Here is a 22841-nt window from a genome sequence, read left to right on the forward strand (position 1 = left end):
TGTGTGTGAGTGAGTGTGTGTGTGTTGTGAAGGAAAGGAATAGTCGACGTGAATGATGGCCGGTCAGTTCTATAAACCACGAGCCGCTACTGCCTGTGTCATCTTGACTGTTCGCCAAAAAGTTGTGTTGCTGTAGAGCCTAGCACGGCAACTTTTGATTCCATAGACCAGCACACAATTCATTACGTAGATCTATGTCAAGACTAGCTTATCATTGTGTAATAAAGAAAAAGAATGTTCAACGCCCGTTTTGCTAGTGCCCCCCCCCCCTCCCCGACACGCACATACAGCCAAAGGTGTGCAGGCCGCCCATCCGACCCCGACACACACCGGAGTAGACACGTGTGCGTGCCAACAACGCATGTGTTGGTATGAAAAAAGGCCGCTGATTGGTCGCCTGCTATTGGCTAAGTGAATAATGGTTCACGATGCAGGTACAATGGATGGTTTCCGGGAATAGAGTTCGTTGTGGGAGAATTATGAGGGAAGCCACGTCTGCGGGGGCTGTTCACCCTGGAAGCGATCCCGCTGAATCCGAGCTCGCTGATTTAAGTTTTCGTTGAATCCAGGTTATTTTTATTCATTTTAAAGAAGAAAAAAAACGGGGAATCTACCTCATCTCGTTGAATCCGAGTTCTCGTTGAATCCGACTTCCTCTGTAATGCAATTAAATGTGTGGGAAGAGTAATTGGGCCTAAATTCACTTGATATTAATGTACATACAGACTTCAACATTGGTAAAGGACCACCTTGACAGACAGCCCTAATTTTTAAAAATCCGAAAAAAAGACAGCAAGGAATGTTTTAACATTTTTTGCTCTAAAAGTGTTAATGGGTTACCAGTGCGTACTGCAAAGCTTCCAAAAGGGGCCAAAACCAAATGCTGTTTTTATACTATATATATAATTGGTGTAGGCTGAATCCGACTGAAAACTATTTCACAGTACTAAATGTTTTACTTTTTTCTGAAACAGAAAAGGGTTGCTGGTTATAGAGAAAAAGTTTCATAAAAATAACATTGAGTTCTCATATTATGTCAAGTATGGGTTGATCATTTTCCCCCAGTGTAACTGCAGTCCAGAGTCCAGTATCTGCAGATATTTAACGTATTCAGGGGTACAGAGTATAGGGATTGTGAAAGTCATTTTATTACACAATCCCAATTTCAGTTACATTGAAGTTGAAGACTATCTTACTTAAATCCTTTGAATCTTGGTCCCCAGAGCCTTACACATATAAATGTACACTTACAGGGCCTGTGCACCAGAGTTCCATTAAGTTGACTACCAGTTGCACCATGCCATATTGAGGCGTACCTTTGGTACTGGTACACTGAAGGGTATGCTTTCTTGGGTCCTAAGGGTCGCGATAATCTGTTTATTTAATGTTTTCAGAGAGATATTTATCACAAAGATGCTGATATTTCAATAATGATGATGTCTGAGATTGTGAGTTCAGGTCTATTGTCAAATTTAGGGACTGAAACTGAAATCATACACTGCCACTTATATGTATAATAAAGTCATGCACGTCTGACAGTTCTTCAACTTTATGATAGTTGTGTGGAATTTTGCTGTTTTCTGTGAGTGATGCTGATGAACTGAAACACTGAGACTGGTTCAATGTGTATCTTGTTGATTGTTTGATATGTGGGATTGAAATAAAGAGTACCTTGTAGAGCAGCTCATATCATTTTCCCAGTCTAGGCTTCTGTAACAGACTTAAGGTTGAGTCACTGAAGAAGCAAGAACATTCATTGTAGTCATAGTACATGGAAAGGGAAAGCAATGACTTTGCAAAAAATTCAGTGACGTGGACGGTGAAAGCAATGACTTTGCTAAAATCGCTAGATTTTAATTTTATTTTCAAAAAATCATTGTCCACAACTTGACTTTCCAAATCTGAGGTAGTAAGCTTTGTTTAAGAGTTCACAATAGGCATCATTTCCTTTTCTCTCTGAGTGTATAGCATTACTCTGTATTAGTGGCTGTTTGTGACATATATGCCGCTCCCTGGGTTTCTTTAGTTACCAAAGCCCCAAGTTCCTTGCTACTTGAGTCTTTAAAATGAACTTAACGTTTTCCAATAGGCATGTTAGCACCAAAATACAGTCAAACGTATTCCGTCACTCTTGACATAAGTATGAGTTGGTGGAATAGCAGGGCTAGCGGATTAACAGGGTTCCTCTGACGTATCCCTGTCTGCCCAACGACAAGGGAAATGGTTCTGCTGTTTATCTGTGTTTGAAAAGTGTCTTTTTGTAGGCGATTATATGGACATGACGTATTTAGAGCTAAGAGTCTTCTCTCTCTGTCTGTCTCTCTCACTCTCTCTCCGTCTGTCTCTCTCTGTCTGTCTCTTTCTTTCTCTGTTTTTGTGTGTGTATGTGTGTGTGTTTGTTTGTGTATGTGTGTGTGTGTATGGGTGTACAAATCAAACCCAGCTGAACTTTACATAAATTCAATTGAAAATTTCATGCGGATGAGAAACTAGATTATGTCCAGGCCCCAATAATGTACAATATGGTGTATCTTTTCTCCTTTTTTTGGGGGGGGGGGAGGCAGATGCCCATCAGGTCCTTAAAGGCTACAAACTTAATATCGTGTAGACTTGATTGCCAGTTCTCACAAAATAATAGCCTCACAGGCACCAGCCAGCCTTAAGGTCATCAGACTATGCCAAATATTTTGCTTGGGGGGAGGGGGGGGGATTGAAGGTGGCTTAGGAGAGAGATTATCAAGCAGCCAACGAATGGGTGCCATGTGTATTGTGTACCTTTGGCTGCCAGTTTGTTGGTGGTATGGTAGGGCTTTAGACAGTGTAAAAACTTATTAAGTTCCATTGAAATCAAAATATGCTTGTTCAGAGGCAAGTGGTCCTATCAAGCGAGGAAAAATGATCTCATACATGAAAATCAGTAACACTGCAGGCTGAATAAACAGCAGTAGATTCTAGTAGGGCAACAGGAAGAAGAAGATAAAGAGAGGTTTCCTATCAAACGTCTATCGTCCTAATCTCTAGTCCTTCTTTTTTGTGTATCTGTAACTCTCTTGTAACACCTTTAATCTTTGTCTCTTATATGGCCTTATTGTGTTGCAAGTGCCGTAAAACTCTTACTAAAATTAAAAACTGCAGGGTAATTTACTTTCCTAAAATTTAAAAAGCATTTCACTAGACTTTTTGGTTTCTCCCGAGTTGACATTTAAAATCTCAGATCCTTAAATTTTACAGGACCAGGCTTTGTCCTTGTGTTATGGTCATCTGTATGCTGCAGCTCGCTGACATTGATAATTTCCACAGTTGCTGGGAGTCAGTGGTGCCTATTTCTTGAAAATTGTAGGCCTATTTTTAATTTTTTGGGGGTAAAGAATTATGTTTAATTTTTTTTCAGAGTTTTGCCCATTTTATTAGGGATACAAGTCTACTTTCTTGCGACACAGTGGTGGGATTGAAGAGGTTAAAACATGTTGAACTATTGATTATACTTTATTTTTAAAGTGGAACAGATTTATTGATGGCCTCCATCCCAATGTGCCTGTCAAGAAACAGGAAAACTTTTCTAACAGTCTGCACAATTAGACTGAGTGTGAGGAACAGATAAACAGATGAAAAGTGAAAAGGGGCTGTAGGAGGGACAGCAAATGATTACTGAAAACCTCAATAACCACAGTCATTGTATGTGAAAGAGGAAGTGAAAGCTAATTATGTTTGTCTTTCATACTTTGCAGATACCAAGCCTGGATGCATACCCAATAGCTTGAATGTTCCTTTCATGGCCTGTTTGAATGTCGATGATCGTACAGTGAAGACAAATGAGGAGTTGGAGGCATTGTTTAAATCTTCTGGTGTTGACCTTACCAAACCACTAGCTGTCACCTGTGGATCTGGTAATGAATTTATTTGTTTTTACAGTTGTGTAGTGTACATTTCTTTGTTTGCAATTTTTTTAGACCTTTTTTTTTCTCGCTATCCTACTATTGTGATAACTAGGTCATTGTTTGTTTTTGTCTTGTGAAACCGTGAAGACCTAGATCCTTTTCAATTTACACACAAAGAAAAAAGATTGGTGAAGATGCTGTTACTAGTTTATCTGGACACCATTAAAAATAACTACCTTGAAACACCTGGTTCTTCTGCAAGAGCTTTGTTTGTTTATTTCTCATTGGCCTTTAACTCATTTGAGCCTGAGCTATTTTTCACCCAACAACCATTGCAGTCTGACAGTTTTGGGGTATATTGAATCGTTAACCACCAAAAGACAGTGAAAGCTTTTTTTTTTTTTTTAATGCAACAAAAGAAAGAAAGAAATGCTCTCACAAAAAAAGAAAACTATATCTGATTTGTCTGAATTTTTTTTTTTTTTTCCATCAGTATTTTGAAAAGGCAATGTCTTGGGGTTACACAATTTTTTGTGCGCACAATTTGTAACAGAAATCGTCTGTCGCGCGCAGGGGCGACTGACTTCGTTCGTTACAGCTAAAAAGTATCTCACATTTCTTCACCAAATTTTTTACGAAAATAAACAAGTGGGTCAACTGTAGCTTGCTGCCTCCTGTAGCTTGTACTGAAAAACACCAGAGATATCAATCGATAAAGCGCATCCCTTAAATACACGAGATTCTGCCACCGGGCCAGCAGGGCGTCCCCTAAATGCATGGGAATAGGGTCAAGTGTGTTAATACCATCCAACCCTACATGTTGATAAAAAAAAGTTGTTAAATCTGAAAGTTTATGTATGTATCACAGCATGGATATTAGATTTTCTCACTGCCAGGTCAAAATTTGTTAAACCTAACAACGCTATGTCAGAAATTATTGAAAAAATACAGATGTGCCTCAGGGTTGTGTCCCATCCCCTATTTTACATACCATCTACATCAACATCTATAAATGTACAAATAGAGAATAGCATCACTAAATTAGCTGATGATTCCATCTTAGGGATCATCCATTATAATTTTTTATAAAGAAACTTTGAGGAAGAAAATTTGTTTGTCAGATGGTGTGGGGATAACCTTCTAAAGATAAATTTTATGTTAGTAAATACAAAGAGGTAATTTTTATATTCAAGACGTTCTTACCAAAGGTCACCCAGAACTTATAAATACTAAGGAATCATTGTTGTGAACAAGCTGTACATGATGGAACGAATATGTTGACAATCATAATAATAAAGCCTTATTACAGGCTGTATTTTCCCCCCGGGGCAGTGCCACTGACTGTAGTGTTTTTAGGCCATTCCCAAAGGGGGGACATTTCTCGTTCAAGTACAGTAGAATTGTAAATGGGCTGATTCATCATGTCACGCTCATAACTGTGCCGGATCTGCAACAGGGAACTGCTGCTTTTTCTTTCCTAATTCTTACTATTGTCATTTTCCTCTATTTCTTTTGTATGTTTGTCACTCTTGTGACCTGCTATTTCCGGGGTGCCTAGATAGTCGAAGCAGACCTTGTGCTGTTGAAGCTAGAGAGGTGAGCAGAGAAAGTCTGATTCCCTGTAAAGACTCCTCTGTTGACACCTACGCCTTGGCGCTCATATGACCTTACGCAGTTGCGAGCACAGTAAAACCCTCTACGATAAAAAAAAAATTTAAAAGGCTATATTTTAAAAAGAAATTATAGTCATTCGAAATTGACAGAAATACGATAGAAACTTTCTACAAGGCATCACTAGAAAGCTAAACTACTTTTGGAATTTCATGGTATATCAGTAACACCTCTGAACAACAGCAATTTCATTTGGACAGAGTTATACTACGGAAAGCAGCAAAATTTATTAAAAGTTTACTCTTCCCTTTCACTGAGCTTTACAACATCAATATTGTGAAAGCAGTAAAGAAGATCATTGATGGCACCAAATGCCCGTTAATTTAGGAATATCGTACATAATCTGGAAGAGGTAACATTTTTTATATTTTTTATGCAAGAACCAAAAAGTTATAAATATTTATTCCTTATTATTTTTTTAAATGCAAGAACCAAAAAGTTATAAATATTTATTCCTACAATTATCACATTTTGTATCATGTCCATCCAATGACTATTCATGTGTGTGTGCGTTTGTGTGTGTGTGTGTGTGTGTGTGTGTGTGTGTGTGTGTGTGTGTGTGTGTGTGTGTGTGTGTGTGTGTGTGTGTGTATCGTATCTTATATATATTTTGCTTTTTCATGTCTTTAGTATTTTCTTATCTTATATATATTTTGCTTTTTCATGTCTTTAGTATTTTCTTACCACTGACAATATTTAAGTCCAAGTTTTTTCCCTTTTAGGGACGGTAAGAATACTGTTCAAATTTTATTACTAGCAGAATGCCTCTGATAGGCTACATGTAGCCTGCCAGATAAACATTCTGCTTGTAACCAAATATAATTGTAAATGACTGATCCTTCAGAGCAAAACCTATTGTTTACTTGTTTACTTGTGTGAAGGACCGACATCACTGCACAAGGGGCATCCCCATAAGCGCTCCGTCCCCTGAAGAAGCACATCTCGAAGTGTGTCAAGCAATGGTTGATTCCATCCATAGCCTTCTGCTCCTCCCACAAAGTTTTGAACTCCTGCAGGCGCCCCATCCGATTCCAAGCTCCCGAAGTCGCTCAAGATGATGGTATTCCGACTCTTCTTGTTCTTTTTCTTGTGTTTCCCTGACTTTTTTAGGTTTGTCAGGGCACAGTTTCCCTTCAGGTCTTGCTTTTCCAGCGAGCTCATCATCCCGCTCATTACCCTTGACTCAAGCATGGCCTGGGGTGAAGATCCACGTGATCTTTTTCAGTGTTGTCTTTTTCAGGAGCTCTGTCCATTCAGCTCTAAGGTTCCCACTCTCAATCTTCGTCAGAGTGCTTTGAGAGTCTGTGATGAAGATCACATGTGCTTGTCGAGTTGTTATGGATTGCCTCTATCTCCATTCTCATGCTAGATGTTGTCATATCGTATGCTCTCTGCTGTTCCTGCACCAATCTGCCGCTCACTCTTGCTGAGAAGCCCCATCCAGATTTTTCCTCTCGTTTAACAGATCCGTCCATGTCTACAGCCACATCTCCGTGCCGTGAGTTTTCTTCAATCAGTTGTCGTATCTCAGCATCTGTCGCCCCCTGCGGCCACTCTCTACATTCTCTGTTCAGCGTAATCACTACCTTCCCAAAATCTTCCTGCTGTCTCTTATTCATCTTTATCCATTCTTCACCCCGCTTTATGTCTTCCAAAGGGCAGACTTCCTTTCGGCCTCAGCCATCCAAGAAGCTCCTCGTTTTAGGCAATTTCCCTTGATTGCTCCAATGGCTTAGTGAAGTGGGTTTTGCTTATCAGCCGCCACCCTCATGTTCTCCCTGACTTGAGCCACTTTGTGTCTGTTTTCCACTGACATGAGGCCCAATACATGCCTCATACAGATAACTTGCGTATCCCTGGTGCAGCCTTGCAATAGTATGATGCGCATGGCTTCATTTTTAACTCGATCCAACTTGTCCAGTTGGGTTTTTGTCACGGTCAATACTCCGAGCCCATAATCGATTACTGCCAAGACCAGCTGCTGTTATATAAGAAGCAGTAGCCTTTGTTCCATTCCTGAAGCAGCCATGACCTTCACTGCTTTCAAGCCCTTCTTTGCCCTTTCCACAACACCATCTATGTGATCTTTGAAGGATAGACATTATTTTATCCAAGTGAGCAAAATAGATAAAACTAAATTGCCTTAAAGCTAGTGAGAACAATGTGCCATTATGCACTGGAAACCAGAGTAGTATTGATGATGCCTGCCGTTCAGTCCCGGCATTGAAAAGAATAGGACTGACGTGGTGCTAGCGTGTCATATAAGGCGACTTAATGGCGAAACCAGGTAGTGACTCCTGAAACAGAGTCATCCTCCCTCCAGGTCAGGGGTTGAGTCACAAGGCTAACAACCTCTCTCATAAAAAGACCTTGTTACAGAAACACATACAAACAAAAATCATAATCTCTGCTTGGCTGGTCATGAATTTTCTCAGAATGGAGAGTTTATGATGCGAGGTAGTGAAAGCTGAAAGGAAGCTGCTGGGCAGAAACGGATTAGATCGTGGAACGTTAGAACCCTTTATGAGGCTGGAAAAACTGCACAGGCCCTCCAAGAGATGCACCGATACTGCCTACACATACTAGGAATCAGCTAGACCCACTTAAACCAGTCTGGACAGAAGTGAATGAAAGAGGGGGAGCTTTTCATTTATTCAGGAAATGACAGTGATGGACCACACAGGGAAGGAGTAGGGATGATCATATCCAAAACAGCGCAAAAGACATTCAGGCGCTGGGAAGCGCACAAAAAAGAACTCAAGGAAAGAGATGGTAGGAAGAAGGCCATAAACAAGAACATCATACAAGTGTATGCCCCAAGCAATGATGCAGAAGGGGAGAATAAAGATGACTTCTACAACCGCCTACAGAGTGTGATCGACAAACTTCCAGATAAGGACATCAACATTGTCATGGGAGACCTAAATGCAAAGGTAGGTTAGGACAATCGTCACTGTTAGGAAATCATGGGCAGAAATGGATTAGAAGAGGCAAATTAATGACAACGGAGAAAGATTCCAAAACTTCTGTGCATTCAACAACTTGGTTATTAGAGGAACAATCTTCCCTCATTAAAAAATTCCTAAGGCCACTTGGGTCTCCCCGGATGGAACAACGGAAAACCAGATTGATCATTTTTGCATTTCCCGAAAGTTTAGACGCTCACTGGAGGAGGTCCGAGTCTTACGAGGAGCAGACGTCGCATCAGACCACCATTTGATCCTTGAAAAGATGAAACTGAAACTGAGAAGGTATGCACAAATCTCAACTGGAAGTCGCCAAAAGTATGAAGTGAGTCTTCTAAAAGACCCAGTAAAGAAGAATGAATTTAAGTTGGAATTGAAGAACAGATTTCAAGCCCTTCAAGGTCTGGATGACTGTGAAGTAAACGAACACTTGGACAAGATAAAAGAGGCCGTAAATACAACTTGCCAGAGCATCCTAGGTCTGAAAGTCAACACCAGGAATGAATGGATTTCACAGGACTCTCTTGACAAAATCCAAAGAAGAAGAGAGCTGAAGGCCCAAGTCAACAACAGCCGTACCCAAACTGAGAAACTCGCTGCACAAAAAGAGTACACCGAAGTAATTCGAAAGATAAAGAATTCCTTCAAGAAGGACAAGAATACCTACCTGAATGGCCTGGCCGAAAAGGCAGAGAAAGCAGCAACAGACAGACACTTGGGGATTGTACATCAGACAACAAAACCTCTTTCAAGTAGGTTCTGCAAGCCCACTCTACCAGTGACAGACAAAGAGGGAAAGACTATTTTCAACCCAGAGGGGCAACTGGAACATTTTGATCAACTCTTGAACAGACCACCTCTAGAAGACCGACCAGAAATACTTCCAGCCAAAAATGACCTCCCAATCGCTACGAAACCACATTCGAGAGAGGAAATTGCTGCAGCTATAACAGCACTGAAGTCCCACAAGGCAGCTGGTCCCGTGCATATACCACCGGAAGCCCTTAAGGCAGATAAAGATACATCAGTGGGAATTCCCTATGCTCTATTCGAAAAGGTTTGGCAAGAGGAGGAAATACCATCAGACTGGAAGGAAAGCCACCTAATCAAGCTGCCAAAGAAAGGAGACCTAAACAATTGTAACAACTACAGAGGCATAACACTCCTGTCTATACCTGGGAAAGTCTTTAACAGATGAGAAACTCCAAGGAAACCAGGCAGGATTCTGCAAGAACCGATCATGTGTGGACCAGATCGCTACCCTGAGCATCATTGTTGAGCAATTACTTAAATGGAATTCACCACTCGTGGTCAACTTCATTGATTATGAAAAGGCATTTGACAGCGTGGACAGGAAAACTCTGTGGAAACTCATGCAGCATTATGGAATACGCGACAAAATCGTCAAGCTTGTGAAGACCACCTATGATGGAACAAACTGCCAAGTCTTTCACGAAGGACAACTCTCAGAACCATTCCAGGTATAGACAGGAGTGCGACAAGGATGCTTGCTCTCACCTTTTCTCTTCATACTGGCAATTGACTGGATCATGAAGGAAGCCGCCAGAGGCAAGCGCAATGGAATACAGTGGATCCCTTAGCAGCAGCTGGACGACTTGGACTTTGCTGATGACCTTGCACTACTCTCACACACACATGCTCAGATGCAAGAAAAGACCAAGGAACTCAACAGCCTATCAAGGAGTGTTGGCCTACGTATACCCGTGGGAAAGTCGAAAGTAGTGAAGCTAGGAAAAGTGTCAAGCCCTATTGTGACTGTGTAAGACAATCCCATAGAAGAAGTGGACTCCTCTACCTACCTTGGAAGTGTCATCGATGGTAAAGGTGGAACAGAGGCAGATATAAAAGCAAAAACCGCCAAGGCAAGGTTAGCATTCAAGTAATTATCGAAAGTCTGGAAAGCAAGCAACATCTTTATGGGCACCAAGATTCGACTCTTTATTTCCAATGTCAAGTCTGTGCTCCTCAACGGCTGCGAAACTTTGAAGACAACAAAGACATTGCTAAATAAAGTCCAGACTTCCATCAACAGATGTATGAGGAGTTTCCTAAGAATTAAGTGGCAGGATAGAATAAGAAATGAAGATCTGTGGGAAAGGACAGGACAAAAGGAGAAGTAGAAATAGAACTAAGGAAGTGACGTTGGATGAGACACACCATCAGAAATTCCAGCGGAAACATCACAAGACAGTCACTGCAATGGAACCCACAGGGAGCACGAGGCAGGGGTAGGCCACAGGAAACATGGAGATGTGTGGAAAAGGACATGAGAGAGATGAAGCTCACTTGGAACGAGCTAGGAAGGATGGTTCAGGACAGAGATAAATGGAAGGAGCTTGTATATGGCCTATACTCTGCCAGGGGTGAAAGGCACTGATGATGATGATGATTGATGATGCAGACAAAAATGAATTATACAGTGTAAGTTTGGGTCAGTAAAATTACCTAAGGAAGAGGTAGTTAATGGAAGAAAACTTACCTCTTTGTTCAAAGGGAAAGTAAGTTGAGAAGGAGGAATGTGGGATCACAATGCAATGGAGAAACCAACTCTCGTATGATTGTAAAATTTTTGGAAACCACCCCCCACCAGTCCTCTAAAAGAATGATACCAAGACTTGACTTGCTCTTTTATATCCCAAATGAATGTTGCATTCATCCAGAAAAAGAAGGAAAAAGTCACAAAAATTCCTTCACTCCATGAGCATTGCTTTTAGAGTCTGGAAAAAATAATACTAATTGAATTGATTAATCCATGTGTATTAGTGTACGATAAGTGTGACCATGAATCCTGAGCTCATATTATTTTTAGAGACAGCCTACATTTAACAAAAATGTCATTTTTTGTTACAGGTATTTCCTCATGTGTCGTAGCTTTGGCAGCCTATCTGTGTGGCAAGGAAGATGTCGCTTTGTATGACGGCTCTTGGACAGAATGGTATAGAAGAGCACCAGCCAACCTCAAGAAGAATGTCCCTTCTGACTAATGGCATGCATGCTCATGACAATGAAAGTACATTTTCTGAACAGCCTTTTTTGTGTGTATTTCTTTCTTTTAACTGTAGAGATCATTATCATTGTTGTAGGGTTATAATTTCCTTATGAAGTTTGCCATAAAAGCTGAGTTTCACATCAGAAATAAGTCTGATGTGGAAATTTGATACATGTATTGGATAAAATGACACTTGGCAAGTGCTCTGGGCGTGTTCAGGCCTTCAGGGGCAAGAATCGTTGTTTTACGTTCTCTTCTCATAGTGGTATTTACTTCCCTTACCATAGTCATGCACCACCCAATCTTACTTGATGCTTCACTTTGTGTGCCATTATTAAACAGATTCCATTAGACATGAAGAGAGCTGTCAAAACCATACCTGCCGTGAGCATGATGTGTTTTTAGCTCAATAATTAATTCTTTACAAGTACTATTACTGTTGGGTTTTTCCTATTAAAAGAATTTTTAAAAATCTCTTCCAAAAAGTTGAAAAAGTAAAAAGAAGGCTGCAGATCATGTAATTCCTGTGTTATTTCTTTATTTTGGATTGTGCAATGGAATATTTTGAATACAGTGGACTGTACATTAGCTGATGTTAGTTGATCTTCTTACACACAGGCTTCATCTTTACCATTACGCCAGGTTACCTGATTCTTGATGTGTTTTTTGCCCCCTTTGTTTTCCCATCTGATAAACAAATATTAAATGCTGAGTTGATTTCAAATGCTGTTACTTCAACTTTTGTCCCCCCTCAACTCTTTTCAATTTTCCTTTGAAGCTAGATGTTGTTCCATGAGATGTTTGGTTTTTGTTAACACTTTTTCTATTACCTCCAATGTTTTTTGTTGTAGGTTATACAAGTGCAGAAATGTTTTATGTGAGAAAGAAATTTGATCCTTATACTTTTAGAAAATTCAAATGAGATATGCAAGTTCGGAAGACAATGGGACTGGACAGGCCATAAAGGGAAAACAATAATATGTTAACCTTTAGTCATAGATATGGGTTGGGAATTCTAAATTGGTGCAAAGCAAGGCAGCCGGGGAGACTTGCTGGTGATAGGCCGCAATGAGATGCAGTGTCGTTGTTTACAATTTACGTTATCAGTTATGTCTAGTGATATGGTTTTGAAAGATTCTCTCCCAGATAAATTGAAAGTTAGTCTAAAAAATGATACCGGGTAGCTACATTTATGATGCTGCGATTTTGGGTTTACATACAGTAGCCTACCATTTGATAATGATAAATAATCTTTTCTCTCTATAAGTGAGAGCGTAGTGGAATCAGGTGCTCGTCAAAATGTTGAAATTAAAGAAACTGACATTTTCTCGTCAGTTTGACATTTTTAAAATCGAATTTTCGATTTTTGGCTCAATACCTTTTATTCCCTTTTCAAAAACACATAAACTATGAGGATTTTACCGAAAAAGCTGTGAAAATGCACAAAAACTGTTAATTTTCTGTTTTCAGGTACTCTCAAACTATGGGAGTTTCCAAGTTTTGGGGTCCATTTTTTTTGCTAATTTTACCTCTGATACCCAGCCACCCCCCACCTCCTTGAATCATAAATATCTTGACTTATATTCAAGATAAATGGTTGTGGTTTTCATCAAAAGCAAGATAGATGAACAAGCTTTAACTACTTTAAGATGATACTTTTAATTTCACATGCCCAAAAACTGATGAGCACCTGATTCCACTGCGTCGTGACACATCATTCCCATAAAACAGTATGAGTATTCTTCAGAAAACCACTCTTATAGTTTGGATCAGATCAATTCTAAATTTAGAATTGAATCTTGAGTGAGAATTGATGGGTTAGGTCTACTTTTTGTGTTCGGCCACCGCATTTTTGTCGTACATGTACAGTCAAACCTCGTTATACCGCCACCCTTGGGATGGGCTTGAAGTCGGAACAGCACGGCTGGCGGTTCCACAGGGTTCCTTTGTTGTAGAGTCCAGACTGCCCAACATCAAGGTACATGATTCTGCTGTGCTATCTGTGTTTGAAAAGGGTCTTTTTCTTGGTGAGATACATGTAAATGCACATGTATTCAGAGCCGAAAGTCTTGTCTCTCTCTATGTCCATCAATGTCTTTCTTGTGCAAGAAAGATTATCAAGTAGCCAACCAGTGGGTGTTGTACGCAGTGTGCTGTGTGTATCTCTTGCGGTCAGTTCACTGGCAGTATGGTGGCATAAATTCACATTAGTTGAATAAAGACAGTTCAACTCGACAGTTGGCAGATGACAGTGTGCAGGCGAAAATACTCTGTTTGTATAGCTTTTTTTCTTTTCGTACATTGGCAAAACCTGGCGGTAAGCGGGGCTGGCGGTACAACAGAGGATAGTACAACGAAGTTTGACTGATCATTAAAGTTTTCTTCTATTTCTAGATTTAATTTAGTCAAGATTTTAAAAAGCCGAAAAAATATGGCTTAAAAAGAATGTTTTCGCTAGCTATATGTATATGTATATATATATATATATAAATAGATTCTTTTTAAAATAATTTTAGTATAATATATTATATATTAAATATATTATATTTCTCAGAAAAATTGAAAAAAAATCCCAGATGTTATTTCTCTCAATACAAGTTTTAGTGTCATTTCTTTACACTCTATACCTAGGTCTAGATCCAGAAGACGAGAATTGCTCATTATCACCTTGACAAATCAGTAAATAAGGTCAGTTTCACGTTAAATGCTGACACACAGCTTGGTTGTACAATCAAAGAATCAAAGTATTGTTGACAATGTGCATAAATGTTAATTGCCTACTATGGGAAAATTTGGTCTGGCCCCTACTTTGGAAACTGAGAAAAGGTACATGTACTCTGAATGTGGTGGGGAGTTGAATTTAAAAAGTGTGAGTGTCTGCATTTTTGTGAAAAGGCACAGTGCAGATATAGCACACTTAACTTTGGTCTCCAGTCAGGAGACTGAATTTGGAGGAAGTGTTATGGGAAGTGCAAGAAAAATAATTATTTAAGTCCCTCTTGTTATCTCAGATTGGAACCTAAAACTATAACTTTTAACATGTTCAGCTAGTTCTGTCCAACTGTGCCTCCACAGCCAATGATATTTTTTTGTTTACTATGTATTATTTATTTATGTTTTGGTTTAATAGTGATAATAACTGAAAATGCATACTGTTGCCCTATAGTAAAGCAAACTTTCTTGTCAATTTTGTAAAAAAAAAAAAAAAAAAAAGAACTTTAGACTTTATGTATTTACACCCCCCCTCTTTTTCCTTAAGGTTAAGGAGCATTGAGTACACCCAATACACACATAGAGGATGTGCTGCTGCTCCTCAAAGGGTGGCTTAAAGTTCTAACGTGAATGAGATATTATATACTACATGTATAACTACTCTCAGGTGAAACTGAGTTTCGATCCCCCCAATCTAAAAATACCTGAAAAGTATCTTTTGCACATGAGGTCATAGCAACCCTCCTTTAGAGTGAAGACTCCAGATCTATACTGTAGATCTAGTAAGTTCTGAACGGAGGTCTTAGGTTCTATTTTACATATTTTGTGTGTGTTTACTTCAGTGTCTGTAGTGTGGCGGATAGGCACTTTGCCATCATATTCAAAAGACTTGGGTTTGATTCCTTAGTGGGGAAAATCTTTTTTGAGTATTTCAGTCTTAACTCTACTGGGATGCTGCATCCCTCTCAACCATGGTTGGTCTGACTGGCAAGGCTAAAGCCAACCTCCTAAATGATTAAATTGTGTCTGTGGGGGGGGGGGGGGGGGGGTGAACACAAATCACCTTCACTTTTTTTTAATTTAGAAAAAAAAAAAACTTTTTGTGCATTTGAGTTTTATCTTCCCCTCAACCTTCACTCCTCTCTCTTTGTAATGTAAAGGTTTGGTACATGTATAGGATGTATGCCCTGCTCTAAAAATGACCTATTTCTGTCTATTGGGGCGTTGCATTTTTTAAAAGCTTAGGAGGGAAAAACTAGGTATTGTTCTCCAGAGTTTTTCTTTCTTTTTTTTCTCTTTTTTTTGCTGCTGCTGCGATACAGTCTTTGTAACATATCTCAGACCATGATGATAATCCTTGTGTTGAACCATGGAGAAATAGGTGCACGTACAGTGGAGTCTGCTTAACTTAAACTGAAATCTGCAGGACTGTCAATTTTTTTTCAGTTTAGCCAGGTTTTCAGTCTAGAGAGGTCGTTCAAATTCAAACTCAAATAGAAGAAAAAGAAATGAGGGATTTTATTTTCTTTCGGTATAGCACAGTTTTCGGATTAACTGTGTTCAGTTTCAATGGTCCCCACTGTGCATCCTTTTGGCATACCCCAGCTACAATCTGGTTCCATGCATGCATAAGTGCTACTTATACAACTAGTCTAGGGGTATTAGGTTACATTTGGCAGATTCTTTTACATGTACCTCTTGTCAAGCTTTGTCTTTGTAGGCCTACACATTGGGTCAACATATGAATCTGAAACATGAAAGTAGCCTTCATTTATAACTTTTGGTATTAACGATTATTTTAAAAAGCCTACATGAATCACTTTCTCGGAGCTGATATTTGGACTCAAGTTTCAAACTGTTCTTTATAAATGGTAATTGACTTGTTCAGGTACACAGTATGTTTATTTTCTCCTTCTTCTGTTACTAACTCAGTATAAAGATATGGTATTATCATTATTTAGCCCAAGTTTGGCTCATTGTTATCGTTTTTGGGGTGAACATCTGTGGTGTAGCGCTAGGGGCTTTGCCATCGCACATAGAAAACGTGAGTTTGATTATAGAGTGGGAAGAATCTTAATCGAGTGTCTCGATCAGCTTCCAAATTATCTCAAAATTGTGTCAGTGGGGTTGTAAAAAATCACCTACTTTAAAACTTTTATGTGCTCCCAATTTCGTAAAGCCAGATAGTTGTATGCGAATGTGAGTACATGTATAGACTATATATATATATAACACATATATGTATATTTTATTATATGTGTCATGATACGATGGAATCAAGCACCCTGTCAAGGCACTTGTCTATTCTTGGGCATATGGAGTTATTAGTATTATCTTAAAGTTTGTTCAATTATCTTGCTTTACTTTCAATTTTAAAAAATTATCTATCTGTCCTAAATAGAAGTCGAGATATTTTGGATTGAAGGAGGTGGGATCCCCTGGTTTCATTTTTTGCGCCTTCAATCAACGTTTTTCAGTAAAAAGCCGTACAGAAAAATGTTTTTAAATTGAGATTAAAGGTGTTGAGTCAAAAAATGAAAATTCAACAAAAATTGCAAAATTGGAAGAAAAATGCATTTGTTTTTCCGATTTCTTTATTTTGACGAGCGTCTGATTTTTCCAAGCTGCCTCACATAAGCTTTCCAGCAACTGAGCTGTACAGCTGTACTGAGAATGTTTGTCTCTAACCTTTCATTGTCTTTTATTTGAGCCTCTTAAAGTCAAAATATGTTGATGCTGCACACTGGACAAATTTTCATAGATGAACTTCTCTTAAGTAGACCTGCATCTGTCTTAGTGTTGAAATGAATTTTTTCACTCCTCGATATGCAGAGGGGAATGTAGATATAAACATAAAAATGTATGAAGATTATCTATGTTGAAAGATGTTTTCTTATAGCTTACGGCTATTTTAAAAATTTAATCAGAATTTTTCGCCATCTTTTGTCTCTCACAATATTTTGACAAAGTATAGCCTTCAGTGGTTGTTACTTTATAATTAATTAATGATTAATTGTTGGGTTTTTTTAATACACAGTGGCACTAATTTTTGCTTGTGATTGCAGTGTGACCTGCATATACAAAACATGTAAATTGTTTGACTTTCTTGTCTTTAGAATACCAGAGGAGTGATGTTGTTTATGACCCGAAGCTCTACAAGACTCTATTGGTTGTAAATTTTAAAATAAAAAAAATTATTTGTTATTAATTATTATTAATTAATTTTTTTCTTCCTTTTCATTGATGCTATTTCTTGCTGTTCGTTCTGCTGTTTCACATGCTACTGAAATTGGAACGAACAAAATATAACAGAGAGAGAGATATATATATATAGAGAGAGAGTGAGAGAGATAGAGAGAGAGAGATTGATTAATTTGATTAATGTGTTTGTCTTTTTTTTTTAAAGAGAAAAAAAAAGGAACTTGTCAACTTCTTTGTAAATGATTTATGTCTGTCTAGCTGTAATGCTTTCTTAAGGTGGCGTCGGTAGCCTAGTGGTTAGGCTACTGGGCTTGTAATCGAGAGATTGCGGGCTCGGGGGTTCGAGCCTCAGCTCGGTTGGATGTCACGTCCTTGGGAAAGGCTCTTAAAATAAATTTACATGGTGTTCCCATTTGGCTCGGATCTTTTGGGAATGGACAATAAACTCGGAGGTCCCGCCTCTCAAATAGTCTAATTGTGTTGATTGTGTTGATTGGGTGTTAAACCTAAACCGGTAAACCTGTATCATTTCACCAATGCTGCATATGGTAGACTACTGATGTGTACAATGTGTTTTCAAATTTTTTCTTTGCTTTTGTTTAGAGAGTTGAAGGCACTTAAAATTATATAGTGGTGTCGGTGGCCTAGTGGTTTGGCTCTCGGGCTCGCAACCGTAAGGTCGTGGGTTTGAATCCCATCAGGGGCCCGGAGTTGTGTCCTTGGGAAAGGCACTTTACATGAATTTTCCTCACTTCACCCAGGTGAGAATGGGTACCCGGCTATAGACAGAGAAAGATCTTGTCAGTTTGTTAGTGTTTGAGCGCTTAATCAGCTGCTTGCATTGTATGCTTCCCAGGAAACTGAAAATGTTTCGGAGTGTTCTATGGTCTGCTGGGGTAATAATATAGTGTAAAGTGCATAGAGCCTGCTGTTGAGCAGGGATGCGCTACACAAATGCTATTACTATTTATTATTATTTATTATTATTATATAATAAAGACTATATTTTGTTTTCTGGAAAATGGAAATTGTCAGTTAGGGGAATATCTTCTATTATTATAACAGACAACACTAGGGTGTCAAACAAAAATACGATAGGATATAATGCATGAAATATGTGTCTTATTATACTTTTTGTAAACCGAGATGAGATGGCACTTAAGTTTCCTTCCTAAAGCTCTTGAATTTCTTGACTTTCTTATCAAGATTGAGGAGTGGTTTTCTGTACCTTACCATTGTATATGAATGGACATTCAATAAATTTAGAAAGATGCAAGTATGTAATTCCGTCACGGACAGAAGGTAAAGCAAAATAATTATAGTAGGTGAAGTTGGAAAGCAGGGCTCTTGTTTCCCGTACCGTGATGGAAATCCAGCTAGGGTCACTCAAAAAAAAAAAAAGAAAAAAGATAAAGAAGGAAAAAAGGGCGATAGATAGAACAACCTTTCTTTAAAGAACCCCCCCCCCCAAAAAAAAACAAAAACAACAACAACAACAACAACAACAAAAACCCCACCAAAAAAAGCAATAAACGCGATTATTATTATATTACACTCAAACTCAAATTTCCTGTTGCACTTAAAAATTCTAGGATTTCACAGACGCCAAATTTCTGTGTGTGTGTGTGTGTGTGTGTGTGTGTGTGTGTGTGTGTGTGTGTGTGTGTGTGTGTGTGTGTGTGTGTGTGTGTGTGTGTGTATGTGTGTGTTTGCCGTTGTTGTTTTTTTAGGTTAAATTATGTGCTTCCAGAGAATCTAAGCTGACAGCTGTTCTGTTTCGTAATTTTATTAGTCAAAATATTCTATGGCCCTTAAATTCTTTCGTCTGCGTCAGCTCAATGAGCCGCATGGTAGTTTCTGCCCGCCTTTGTTTCAGATTCAGATATATTGATGGCCCATCTCTGTACTGGGCGGGAACCCCTCTGGCTATTGCTTTTGCTCTGGTCGATGTTCATTCACCAAATCCGAACGAACGGGAATGGATGGGCAAAATTAAATATTCTCGGTAAGAGATTGCAGCTTTCCACGACATGATACGCGAAAGACTGAAAAAAACAACAACCCTGCAGAAATGGTCGCCATGAGGCCTTGCGTTTGAACGAGGACCCAAGTACATCATCATAACATGTCACATACGCATGCATTGTCTCTGGGTGTTATGTCTGCTATTGTGTGATTGTTGCGGCTGACTCCAAAGCTTAACTTAAGTTAGAGTGATGTTAAAAATAAATTGATCTTCGTTCGTTTCAAATACCGTAATAATAATGATGATGATGATAATGATAATACGTTCCCGCTCAACAGCAAGCTCTATGCGCTTTGCAACTAATATTACTCGAACAGACCCCAGAACACTCAATGTTTGTTTTAGTTAGTAAAGTTTTTACTGCGCTCGCAACGCCAGAACTCTCAGAAATATGCTCGGCTTTCCGGGAAACATTGAAGCATATTGTGCAAGTATCCGTTTAAGCACCCAAACACCTACTGTGTGTATACGGACTAGATCTTTCGTTGTCTATAGCCAGTTAGTTATCCATTCCCACCTGGGTGAAGTGAGGGAAACTTAAGGACACAAGGTTCGACATCTGACAGCGTTCGAACCCACGATCTGTCGGTTGTGAGACCAACAACTTAACCTCTAGACCATTAAGCCACAAGACAGAAACAAAGAGAGGTAGAGAGAAAGAGAGAGAGAGAGAGAGAGAGAGAGAGAGAGAGAGAGAGAGGGGGGGGGGGGGGATACTTGAGGGACATTTTCATTAATTATTATTGCGGCAAGTGGTCACCAAACTACACTGCCCACGGGCTAAATGGGTTCGCGAGGTCATTTTGTCGGACTGCCACCACATGTGTGTGTGTGTGTGGGGGGGGGGGGGGGGTCGAAGAAGTGATTTTCGCGTGCCCATGACTTGATCCCCAAAACAATATAGATCTCTAAATTAAACAATTTTTTTCTGTGAATTTTACAGTGCAGGTTAAATGTGCTTTTAAAATATGTTCATAAACTTCACAGGGTCTAGCTAATGTGTACCCCAATCTAGCATCTGCGTTTGTTGTCATTTTTTTTGTCTAGAAGTTGTCAAAAGTTGCTACAAAAAATGGAAAAAGTTGCCCTTAAAGTTACCATTCATTTTCAAGCTTTCAACTCTCACTCTCTCTGACGAAGCATATATAGCAATACGTTGATGATAGAGGCAACTTAGCCTAAAGCACCAGAATTTCTTGTGCTCTGTTTTAAGCACCCAGAATATCATTTGTAGCCACACAGAGTGTAACAACGTGAAAAATAAAGGTTTCACAATAGAATGAAATCAAATTTAGAACAGCAGATAGACAACCACAAAAATTAACAAGTATAAGGGCGTGCGTCCATCTACCCGAAGATTGGCCGTTTTAACCCTAAATGTGCGTAATTCAAGAAAAAGTACAGGATATTACATGTAAATTATGGAATTACACATAAGGAGCCTGTGTCACTACATGTGTTTGGTTTTGGTGGAGACACGCTCTACATAACACATTTATACATATATTTAAAAAGGTAGGGACAACGTCAAATTAAATGACATTTACGCAATAGGCCTATATAAAAAGAAAAAAGAAAAACAACAAATCAGAACAATAACAAGAAAAAAATTAACATCCCAACAAAGTAAAACACAACAAAGAGAGAAAAATAAAAGAGAAAAAGCAATACATAAAAATCTAAAAGGATGTAATGTAGTAGATCTAATATTTTTCAGATGGAAATAACAAATCAACGCGGTGTCAACAAGTGAGAAAGCGACGAAGTGAAGAGGAAGTGAAAATAAACTTTCTTTCTAAAAGTAAACTACTAAAGAGGTTCGATTTTTTTCCCCGATATTTATTCCCCTTTTTTCGTTTTTCCCCCCGGCGGTGTTATTTTATTTTGTTGCATTTTTTTTCCTTTTTTTTTTCAAACGCAAAAATCGCGGCCGCGATTCGCGGACTAAAAAATGCCAAAAAATCGCGGCCGCGATTCGCGGGGCACAAACGCAGATACTACTAGTACTAGCCCAATGTTGCTCGGCTAAGTGACATTTTTCACTAACCTAACTCAGCTTGTCGTAAACTGGGATCCCCTGGTCCCTCACACACAGTGATTTCCCTTTTCTAGAAAATATATTTTTTTAAAATAATAGATCAAAAAGCCAGTTGCAGATTTTTCCCCTTCGTCGTGGCCGTTTTGAAACAGATGTGACTGATAGTTCACAGACTGTCGCTACCATAGAGTTACCTAGTGTACATCTATGGTCGCTACAGATAGACTGTCACTACAGTATGCACAAATAAGAGTTTAATTAAAATGTGACATTTGAGGCCTTTCGGAAGAGGACCGGCTCCGGTGAGTGGGTAAGTGTAAGGTGATATGGGGTTGCAGACATTAAATTTTGATGTGCGCGTTTCATACTCATACTCAGGATCGTCGACGCAAACAACTTTGGTTATGAGCTGGATTAACCTTATATTTTATGTCTAGAGCCCATAGGAGCTAGCCCCATGCTGAATTTCTACACCGAATCCAAAGGCATGTGACGAAACTGCAACAAGTATTTCAAGAAACTGCAAACACCACGAAGAACTTGAAACAACTGGCTGTATGCTACAAATAACGTAATTTCTAAAATAGCCTTCCGTTCATTTTGCTTTCAAAGTTTAAAGTAAGGATGAAATCTTGAAAAGACAGGAAAGTAGGCCTACATTGTAAGATTCTGCATTTTATTATTTTACAGAGAACGCGTGGGAGAGCAAGAAGTATTCAAAATAAGTCATTGGGAAAGGCACTCTACAGGAATTTCCCATTTGGCTCGGTTCTCTCGGAGGCGGACTTTAAACTGGAGATCCCGCGGCGCCTCTTAAATAAACTAATAGTGTTGATATGGGCGTTAAACCCCTATCATTTCACAATTTGTTATTTTTCTGTAGCCTACCGCCAAGAAAATAACCTAAAATGGGTAAGACATGGCGTAACGTAACACTGTGTTCGAAATCCCACCGTGGCTGGGATGTTTTGTATAAATGTTTATGTTTCCTGGTTTACTCCTAGGTACTTGATATAGACATCCTCTGGGCTGCTCTTTCATATAATATGAGCAACAATAAAAAGCTAATAGTAATAGGACTGTTGAAAAGGAAAACTACCAAAGAGCAGACAATGTTGCATATACCGTTTATTATTGCGTTTCAACTTCACGTATTAACTCTGAGTCGAGAAAAGTGAAAAATCAGTGGTGTCCGCAGAAAGTGTTATTATTATTATTATTATTATCGCCAGCGTCCTTCCACAAACTCCCAAATCAGTTTCTGGGGGTTCCCACAATAAAACCTTTATTCGAACGGTTACAATATACGTGTTGGTTTATTCTGTTTCATTAGTTGTTA

General features: G+C 39.0%; 1 protein-coding gene across 1 annotated transcript in view; it reads left to right on the forward strand.

Moving 5' to 3' along the window:
- Positions 1 to 12249, forward strand: part of LOC101849936 (3-mercaptopyruvate sulfurtransferase) — a 13871-nt gene extending 1622 nt beyond the window's left edge. Inside the window, exons 2-3 of the mRNA XM_005101285.2 lie at positions 3729 to 3887; positions 11387 to 12249. Of these exons, the coding sequence (XP_005101342.1) occupies positions 3729 to 3887; positions 11387 to 11520 (293 nt within the window). The 3' untranslated portion in view covers positions 11521 to 12249. The remainder of the gene's footprint in view (positions 1 to 3728; positions 3888 to 11386) is intronic.
- The last annotated feature ends 10592 nt before the right edge of the window (positions 12250 to 22841 follow it).

This window comes from Aplysia californica, unplaced genomic scaffold, assembly GCF_000002075.1.
Source record: "Aplysia californica isolate F4 #8 unplaced genomic scaffold, AplCal3.0 scaffold00277, whole genome shotgun sequence".
NCBI classification, from domain to species: domain Eukaryota; kingdom Metazoa; phylum Mollusca; class Gastropoda; order Aplysiida; family Aplysiidae; genus Aplysia; species Aplysia californica.